The sequence below is a fragment of the Nothoprocta perdicaria genome, unplaced genomic scaffold, assembly GCF_003342845.1.
Source record: "Nothoprocta perdicaria isolate Ctin4 unplaced genomic scaffold, notPer1 scaffold_22, whole genome shotgun sequence".
Taxonomy (NCBI): Eukaryota; Metazoa; Chordata; class Aves; order Tinamiformes; family Tinamidae; genus Nothoprocta; species Nothoprocta perdicaria.
This window is the reverse complement of record NW_020455415.1, coordinates 2,315,375-2,325,301: the sequence shown is the minus strand read 5'-3', so window position 1 is coordinate 2,325,301 and position 9,927 is coordinate 2,315,375. Positions and strand designations below refer to the sequence as shown.

Here is a 9,927-nt window from a genome sequence, read left to right as displayed (position 1 = left end):
AAGGAAGCAGATTTGTCATCCACTGCGCACACATTTTTTTTTCCATGCAGTCAGGTGTGCCTAATCAGCAAAAGGCAGTTGCATTATTTTCAGAAGTTATTAACTGAGATGGGAAACCAGCATACTGTGATCTTATTACAGAAGAGTTACTGCACTCAGGCACAGCTGGTATAATTAACATCCACTTGCTTCAGAAAATCTGCCTTGTCAACTAAGAACCTGTTCCACAATGTTCATCCTTGCAAGTCCCCAGTATTTGTAGGACTGCCATACATACAAGATTAAGATCATCCTAAATCCTAACCCATAAAAAGAGAGGTACTGATCTTCAAGATCACCTAGCTCTTCAGAAAACTGTATAAAAGAGAAGTATAGTGAATGCCAATTCTGCTAATTTGAATATCTGGAGAGGCCAATGGGCACTAAAGATGCTCAGCACCTTGGAAGATCTGGCTCAGAGAAGATCAGCCAAAGCTGACTCAGAGCTCTCATCAGGGCCGCTCCTGCTTTACGCCAGTTGGGCGTTCAAGCCTCTAGCAAGCAGACATCACTTCTGCAAACCAATAAAGATCCATTTCAGGCTGGCAAACTACCTCCTTGGACATTCTTCAATATTTTTTCCTATTAACCTTGTCACTTAATTTATCTCAAAATTTTCTTGTTATGTGATTAAGGACTCTTTTTATACTTAAATATTAATCTTAATTAACATATATATTTAAAATGTACAATCAACATGTCTTTAAAACATACAAAAAAAACATTTAAAGCACCACTACCAACACAGTCCCCACTCATATAGTTGCAATTCTACTGTCATCCTGAACATACACCCAGGCTTCTTCGCATCCTGAAGATATTTTTGTGGAAAAGATAAGCTTTGTGATTCATAAGTCACATTTTAATCTGAATGGAAGCCAAAGAAAATCAAGAAAGCAGTAGCAAGGTTGGTTAAACATGAAACGATGAACATTTCATTCAGCTGTGCTCAAAAAAGCTGTGCTTTTTTGGGGCACAGCTCATTTTTCCATGGCATTAGAGGGTAACTACCAAAAGAGGTCCTTGGCTCACAACAGGACACTACACAATTGGGAAATACTAAGTCAGAATTCTAGCCAGCAGAAAAATGTGACTTGATGAAGGACATCTAAGAAGCCCAGATGACAACAGAAAAGGAATATCTGTATATTCTGTATCTAGAAATGTCTATAATATTCATCTTTGAGAAGTTTCAGGGGAGAAATATGATTCAGGATCATAAAACAGGAAGAGAAAGTAGGTAACTGTCAACTAATAGAATGCAGCATCTCAGAGTGATCAACAAAACTTAAAATAGGATTGACCTTCTCATCCAAATATTCTTTGATAAAAGTATATTTTTATCTCAGTTTTAAAAGAGAAAATGTCAGTGCTCCAGTAAAATACACCTGCAGGAAGAAAAACAACTTCCTGATAAACATTGCTGATGGCAACGCAGGAAAATACTTCTTTAGAAAATCAGCCTGCATCAGATGCTCAGTTCTGAATATAGAGAGAGAAGAGAATGATTCTTTATTCGCTGCTCAGATGTTCAGGGATTCAGTTGGTCTAGAATACAGAAGTAACACAATTTAATTGCTTTGGGCTCCAGGAGATCTCGTTAGACTTCCCCCATTCCTGCTCTCTAAGATGCAGGGGCTTCTCTTTGGGCAAAGATTTGTGTGTGACTATGATTTGAGAAGAGGGGACCTCTCAGGGAGTCCAACAAGCAACAATAAGTTTGTGAAGATCCCTAGGGCTGTAAGAAACTAGATGGGTCAAATTCTGCTTCCAGGAGCCAAAAGAAACCGTGTCAAACAGTACTGCAGTCCCCTGGCCAGCCTGAATTTAGAAAGTGCACGTGGCCAAGCCCTGTCCCACCAGCAGGCTACAAAGGGACTTGTGTTTTCCTTACAGATCCCGACACTAAAGATAACTTCTGACCTCCCCTTTTCCGTGGTGACTCCAGCTGACAACTACAGCCATGCAGCAGTTCAGTTAAGGTGGCTTCTCCCTTCCTGCGCTCCCCTCAGCACCTAGCACGATTATATGACCCGTTCTGGGGAAGCAAGAGCCACACTCACCAGGAGCAAACCAGCCTGGACACCAGAAACAGGACACTGCCACCTGCGAGCTGTTTACCTGCACCTCTGCAGGACATCCAGGGAGAGAGAACCAAGCTTTTCATCATCTACACTGTTGCAAAGCTCAGCTTTAAACACAAAGTTTTAAAATATGTCTCATTTCAAAACTAAATTTGTCCAGCTTCAGTTTTCAGCCACTCTATGGGATTTTATTGCCTTTAAGCCCCTCTCTGTTGCACTGTCTGTAAGATTCTCCAGAAACTGCTACCAAGACCTAGACGGCAGGGCTGGGTCACCTTGTCACCTAACTTTGGGCAGGTGCTGGCCCTGCAGCCCAGCAGGGCCATGGAGCTGCCTGCGTGCAGGGAAGCGCTTCCAGGACCGCTGCGGGGCAAGCGCTGCCGTCCGAGCAGCGGCCGGGGACCCGCGCAGCCCGGGGAGCACCGAGGGCTTCCAGGAGACGGGCCCCGTCCCGGCGGCCGGCCCAGCCTCCCCTCCCGCGCCCGGGGGGGAGGCCGCGGCGGCCCCGGCCCGGCCCCCACGCGGGAGCGGGGCTCGGCGCGTCCCACCCCCGCTTGACGCCAGCGCGCTAATGAAATGCTAATGTCGCCGGGGCGCCGAGCCGGCCGCTGCCCGCGGCCATAAAACGCGGAGCGGCGCGGCGCCCCGCGCCCGCCGCCATGCAGGGCTCGGCGCCTGCCGCCCCGCCGGCGCTGCACCTGCTCACCTCCTACTTCATCGACAGCATCCTGGGCGCCACGGCGCGGCACGGTGAGGGGCGCCGGGGCGCGGGCAGGGGGAGGCGCCGCGGCCGCTCCGCGGTAACCGGCCGCTTCTCTCCCCTCAGGCGAGGAGCGCGCGGCGGCGCCGCGGCCCGGCCGAGCGCGCGCGCCCGCCCGGGAGCCGGCGGCGGCGAGGGGCGGCGAGGCGGCGGTGCCGCTCAAGAGGAAGCAGCGGCGCTACCGCACCACRTTCAGCACCTTCCAGCTGGAGGAGCTGGAGCGCGCCTTCCGCAAGTGCCACTACCCCGACGTGTTCACCAGGTAGCGGCGCGCCCGCCGGCGGGAGGGGGCGTCCTTCCGCCGGGCAGGGCCGCGCCGAGGCGCCGCGCGCTGCCCCGCGCCGGGCGCCGCGCCCGCTGCCCCGCGGCTAACSGTGTGCGCTGCCCCGCAGGGAGGAGCTCGCCGTGCGCCTGGACCTCACGGAAGCCCGCGTGCAGGTGAGCGAGGGGCCGCGGGCCTGGGCGCGACCGTTGGGCGCCGCCGCGACCGTTGGGCGCGACCGTTAACGGCCAGAGGGACCCGCCGCACACCAACACGGGGCACGTGGCGAGTGCGGAGCGGGGTGGGTTTAGTTAGTCCGCTTAGTTTTAAAGGCAGCAGCAAGGGGCAGGTTACCTGGAGGCAGGAGCAGCAGCTTCTCGGGAAGGTTCCCCGAGCAGAGTCCGGGTGCCCGGCTGCTGCTGCCGCCTCCACRGGGTAAAGGCAGGTGCCGTCTCCTAGGTTTAGAGAAAAACAAAAATAGAGCTTTTTGCAACATGGTAYGAGCAAGTGAGCAGTTCTGTGAGGCACCTAAAATTGAAGAATTTACACAGTTCAGAGCAGTTTACACTGCTCTCCTCTAACTTAACTGAAAAAAAAAATCAGCTAAACTTCCAAATGARTAAAGTGAATGAAATAATTTGACGCTCAGATGACAGTTAGAAATTGCCCATGGGAATTATGAGCTGTAATAATGGCAGCTYCTACAGAACATGAAGCATACGGATCGAGACACAATTAATTCATCTAACAGCCCRCAGTTCTAAGAGCAGAATTAAATTAGGAATAAGCTTTGTAGCTTTTTTGGACTCTTCACATTCATAGTTAACCTCTTAAAGTAGTCTGTTATTCTCTTACATAAGATAAAAGTTCCTTTCTACAGAAAACATTAGCTTTTTTAACTTATATATATGTTTTATATATTATATATAAAGTAGCTTCAAAGTAGGGGATGAAGACTTTGGAAGTTTTGCTGCTTGACATCAACATTTTTAAAACTTGGCTTGCACTGGATGTCAGATGTTGACTGAACGACTCTTCCAGCACAACCCTGGGCATTTGTAGGCTCACGGAAGCTGAAGAGCCGAGTGCAGCTGCTCAGCATGTCAGTCCTCTTCACTCCTGCACAGTTTTGTTACTGTTAGTGCCAGAGCCCTGCTGTACAAATTGTCATTATCTCAATCACTGGATCCATGATGCAGTCTAAGGCTCRCGATTTCTATTTTAACACGCGTCATCTTCAGACAAGGCCCTTGTAAGTACGAACCTTCCTTTCCGTGCTCCCTAATTTACTCATCTGACCATAGCTGGATGCACTTGCACCTGTTTTATGGACTTGAAAGAACTTACGTGCTCTATCCTCTCCYTGCCCTCAGTAGTGACTTCTAATGACTTATCTGGAAGAGACAGAAAAGTTCAGGCTTGATGTAGGTGATAAGGAATTAATGTCAAAAATACCAGAGCTTGTGTGTCCCCAGTGGACATGAGGAATCTTGGAGTGCTGTGCCTTTCTCCTCCAATATTCTTTGTGAGCTCTTSCCACAAGGCTTCAGTTGGCTTTGGGTCAGCACTTGCATCCTGGAATGGCTCTGGCCCCATGCTTGTCCTGTGGTAGACAGGAGATAACTTAGCAGAGCAAAGCAGCAGAAATCTTTGTCCTTCCTTACCTTGGGAAAGGGGTAGTCTAAAAGCCTTCAAAACCTTTTCRTAATGCAAATCCATCATGAGCGTCAGAATTTGCATCTATTGTTGCCATTCTCTTTCTCCCAATTCATGTTGTTGGTCTAGAGGAAAATTAAGAAACGGTTATTAAAGGAAAGTTTCTTAATGTGAAGAGTCAAACATTACATGAGTAATTCAATGCAATAAATTGCATCAGCAGCAAAATATTAACTTAATCTAATAGAATCCTAGTTTTTTTTTTCTTTTCTGATAGTGATCCTGTATTCGGCTACATCAGAGACATGTCATAACCATATTTATAAGTCTTACCACAATTAGATAGGATACATTTTTATTAAAAAAAGACAGTAAGAAAGCTATCTAATTTTGGATGGCTATTTTTCCTTTAAAAAGACTTAAATTCCCTTTGTCCAGTATGTGCAATGTTAGTAATTAYATAAGTAATTTGGATAATAATTAGTGTACAAATGAAACTTGAGTTTAAAATGCCTTCTTTCCTGAACTCTTAATGTACTTTTCAAGCTTTTTCCCCCCACTGATACTACACTTTGAAAATTCTTAAGATTAATATAGTCATATCTCTTATGTTTAATTCAGTACTTCAAATGATTCTGAAAATAGACTAAAGGCATCTTAAGCCTTTCATTGAAAGCAACAGAAAACTGCTTAACAAAAGCTCCAAAGTGATTAATCTGAATGTTAATGATTATAATATATGCACAAAATTTGGAAAGCTGCTTGTCACATCAGTGTAAAGTATGAGGTATGTCTGTGTCCCTTTATCACTTGYGTTGGTAAGTTTGTACCAGTAATGAACTGAAAGCGTGCTTTTTTCTAAACACAATTTTTAGGTATTTACAGAGACAATTCCATGCTGTCYGATAAATACAAAATTGTGAGTGAATACCAAATCAGTTTGGTTGTAAACCCCTATTTAAATAAAGCTATTTTGCAGTCAGAGTACAAGYCTGATCAAATGTATTCACTTCAGCATAAAAAAAAATCCAGAAAAGTACACATTAACATTTCATGTTAAAATTTTTCTTTACRAAGAAGCTTAAGAATAATGCTAAGATTTATAAGGAAATGAATACCTTTGCACCTGTTTTGTCCTTTTAGGAAAGACCTGGCTGCAGTCTAAGAAGCATCCCTATTGGTATTTATTCTAATGGAGAACACGAGCACCTCTAAAGTGTCTTCCCTTGTGAGATCTCAGCTAGACTCCACTTGCTTATATTTAGGATTAATGGTTAGGAGTCATTTCAAGTCGCATGCTTCCCAGTAACTGGGCTCATTTTTCTTACCAGTCCGTACGCATGGATTAATACAGACTCACTAGGTGCAGGCTCTCTCTTGCACAGGCATAGCTGTCTGGTGTTTTGCTGGTTTAGATATTCCTTTGTAAGACATTTGATTCTTTMAAGTTTGTGGTTGCCTCATAAGTAGCCAAAAAGCCAGTCAGGCACTCACAAATCCAAGTACCAACTTCCAAGCTTTGATGCTCTCTGACTTTTCTTCTAAGAGCATCTCCCCTGTACAGTGCACCCCGCTCTGTTATATACCKAACACATAATCCAAGTCATCTCCCCGGCACTCCAGGGGAACAGCAATTCCCAAGTGTAAACGCACAAGAACAAACACAATATAGGACTGAAGTAAGCGATTCCTCAGCTGGGACCTAAGAACCTCAGAGGAACTACTTTAAAAGAATAAGTGTCATTGATAGGTGCAGGAACAACATGAGACTCGAAAGAGCAAGGCTACAACACATCCCAGCCTCATGGGTTAGGTTGTCAGCACCCTGTTGGTAGAGGGTTTCCATCCAAACCACTCTACAACTGGTGTTATTTAAATGCCTGAAAGTAAATAAGTAACAGTCWTTTGATTATTTGCTAATAAATGGACAAAGGATTTTATGAATGGATCTTTAAGGTGTTCTTTTTTTTTGGCCTAACAGTCAATTATTTTGCTGTCTGTATCACTACATGCAGCAAATGGTACGAGAAACTGCAGAGTGAGTTCAGCTAATGCCTTTATATTTTCTCATTGAAGGTCTGGTTCCAAAACAGAAGGGCAAAGTGGAGGAAACGTGAAAAAAATGAAATTCTGGGGACTGTTCCAGGAATCTCCTTAACGCACCCACTTGGTCTATTTTTGGATGTTCCACTGAGCCCTTCTCCTCTCCTAGACCACTCATGGAGGTCAATGCCTCTTTCAACACTGGCTGTGCCATCCATGTCTCCAGCCCTTAGTCCTTCAACCTTGGGGACTTTTGGTCTCAGCAGTCTTACCTGGACTTCTCTCTTCAGAAATCCCATTTTAAGCCCACATTTTGGAAGGTAGTATCAAATGCTTTCTTTCCTAAACCTGAAAAATGTTCAGAAATATTATTTCTATTAGTTTGATATTTGCATATATTATCATTAAATATGCTCTTGTAAAAATAAATTTAAGGGAGCTGGTTTCTGATAGCTAGTAGAATTTGGCTTTAAGATGAACATTAAAAATGTTGTAATTACTATTTGAACAATGGTTATGCCTACTTGTGACGCGTTGGTGTCACTGTTGGTCTTCACAATAGACTGCTGTAATCTAATCTAATCTGTAGCCTGCAGCTCCATCCTTATTTTGCAGGCTGATGCAGTTGGCACACAGTAAAGATGGGACTGCAGACAGACCTAGATTCTAGGTGATTTGCCAGAGTGAAGGTATTAAACATTTCTTCCCAGGAGGTTAGACGAGGAGATTGGCTTTCTGTGCATGACAAAGCTCCAAAAAGAAATTTTACTGGTCCCTACTTGCTGCTAAGAGCAGTGCAAGCAGCCTGCCTCTCTCTGTGCTCAGAGCCAACCCAGAGCTCTGTCCCAACCCTCCGTCCCGTTTGCTGTGGTCACATACTGGACCGCCAGCACTTTGTTTCAACTGAAACTGTTTCCTGGGCTTTCTTGCCCAGCAACCTGAAATTCATCAGAGAGCTGCTGCTGTTTTAGTGCACCCCATAAAAGAGAGACAAGGATGCACATGTAGAGGTTGTTTTATATAKGTTAGGATAGTGCTGTCTTCCTACTGAAATGATACCTTATATTGTGTGCAGTTCTGCATTAACAGGTGGATCTTTCTGCCACACTGACTTATGCTGCTTTTCACATGGAACAACTTGTCAGACAAATTGGCTACACAAACAGATATAAAAGATTGCTCTTTTTATGAGGTGGTTTACTGTTTTCATAGTACAGACTGATTTACAGCATTTCAGGGTTTGTTCGGGTAAAACGTAGCATTAGGAGTTAAGGAAATGTTTGCTGTTCTAGGTATCTGCATGCCTTTATTTTAATTGAATGTGATTTTTAAGAGCAAAGCACTGTACTATGAAACAAAAATAAAATATATCCTGGAAACAAAAAAGTACAATTAGAAGAAACTAGAAATTTTAGCAAGTTATTTTCTACTACTTCAAATCCTGTGATTCGATTAACAAGTACTTGTTCTCCAAAACAATTTTAGTTTGGATAATATTGACTTTTTTTCCAAATACAGGTTTCTGAACGCTTTAAATCCTCTCATGACAACAGCTTCAGTGCTAATGAAAGCTCCTGGACCCCCGTCAGACCCTGCTCTCACTGCCTTCACTGATCCAGCAGCGGCTGAAAGGAAAACGTCGAGCATTGCAACGCTAAGACTCAAAGCGAAAGAACATTCAGCACAAATCCCTCAATTAAACCTCATCTCCAGTCTTACGAACGCTAACAAAGAACTTTGTTAGGAGCTCTCCCACAGCCACCGAGGGCAAAGCGAGTGCTTTCTTCAGCAAGTAGCTCCTGTTAGAGACGCACATAAAGTTGTAGTTCCTGCCTTTTCAGAAATGGACTGAAAGGAAATAACCCTACCAAAACAGGCTTCCCTCGTTATAAAGTGAAATCATGTAGCAAATTGACTCATCATTTCTATAGGCAGTGAATTTATGACATTACAGAAATATAAACAGGAACTGTCCCTTCTTCATAAACCAAGCTAACGCAAAACTGAGGCACTGAAATCCACACAGGCACCGAGTGCTAGTCCAAAGGCTCAAAACTCTTTGTAGGAATCTCTAACTCATTCCTCAGGAGGAACACCTAGATGCAGTACTTGAAACATGAGAATTCATATACAGTCTGTTTCTAACTTGGAGATCATGCTTCATGTTGAAGTAAAAATGCTAGTGAAATCTCGCATTTTAGACAAACTTASCAAGAATGAGATGTGGACTATTTTCTGCATAGACTTTTGATTCAGAACTAGGTTTGTATAAAGTATCTTGTTTCAAACTGAAAAATAAACATGTTCGCTTTCTGTTAACGGTGGTAATGTTTTAACAATTAAAAGTTCAACATTTGTATATGAAAATTGTGTCCTGTAAAATAGGTGCAGTAAAGCATGTTTAGTCCTCTATATGTATGTATAGGTAAAAGTAAATAGCTAATAGTTGGAAATAGAAGGGTGTTGAATACTTTTAGCATGATTAGTAGCACATAATACAAGTCCAGGAAGCTAACATCATTTGTACATTTCCAGATGAGTCATGCCTTGAGTAGATTCAGAATTCAARTGAAATTAAATGTAAAGTATTAAATTCTTTGGATGCTGTTGAAAAAAAGCAAGAACTGAAGCCCTAGTGAGCAAAATTCATAAAAATCTTCTCTCCCCTTCTGGCCTCAGAGAAGTCATTTTCTGTACGTCCCTATCAGTGGGATGGAAATGAGAACTGTCCTGCCCATGTACCTGATCCTCTGGTCTTAAGCGAGGGTAAGCATCACTATCGTCATTTTACAGCTCACTTGCCTACCTCACAGGGCTGTTGTGAGGGCTGATTAAACAAGCACGGCACTGTGCAAATAGTAGTTATGGAAATGCTAATTCTGTTGTTAGCAATCACAACAGAAAGGTGAACATTTGACTTGATCTGAACATTTGCCACATCCCTAGCAGCTCTCCAAGGAAGCTCTGTTTTTGTGGGCTGATTGGGCATCATGGAGTTCATTTACTGATAGTGATGGTCCCTCAAGATTTTTCTTACACACTAAACTCAATATAGAGAACCARGGTTTTATGTATTTTAGAAC

At 43.8% G+C, this 9,927-nt stretch overlaps 1 protein-coding gene across 1 annotated transcript; it reads left to right on the top strand.

Annotated features, from left to right (window-relative positions):
* The first annotated feature begins 2,782 nt into the window (after positions 1-2,782).
* ESX1 (ESX homeobox 1) lies at positions 2,783-9,025 on the top strand. Its single transcript, XM_026039023.1, has 5 exons — positions 2,783-2,923; positions 3,006-3,145; positions 3,276-3,321; positions 6,878-7,164; positions 8,363-9,025. The coding sequence occupies exons 1-5, from the start codon at positions 2,783-2,785 to the stop codon at positions 8,586-8,588; spliced, it is 840 nt and encodes a 279-aa protein (XP_025894808.1). The 3' UTR covers positions 8,589-9,025.
* Positions 9,026-9,927: the final 902 nt, after the last annotated feature.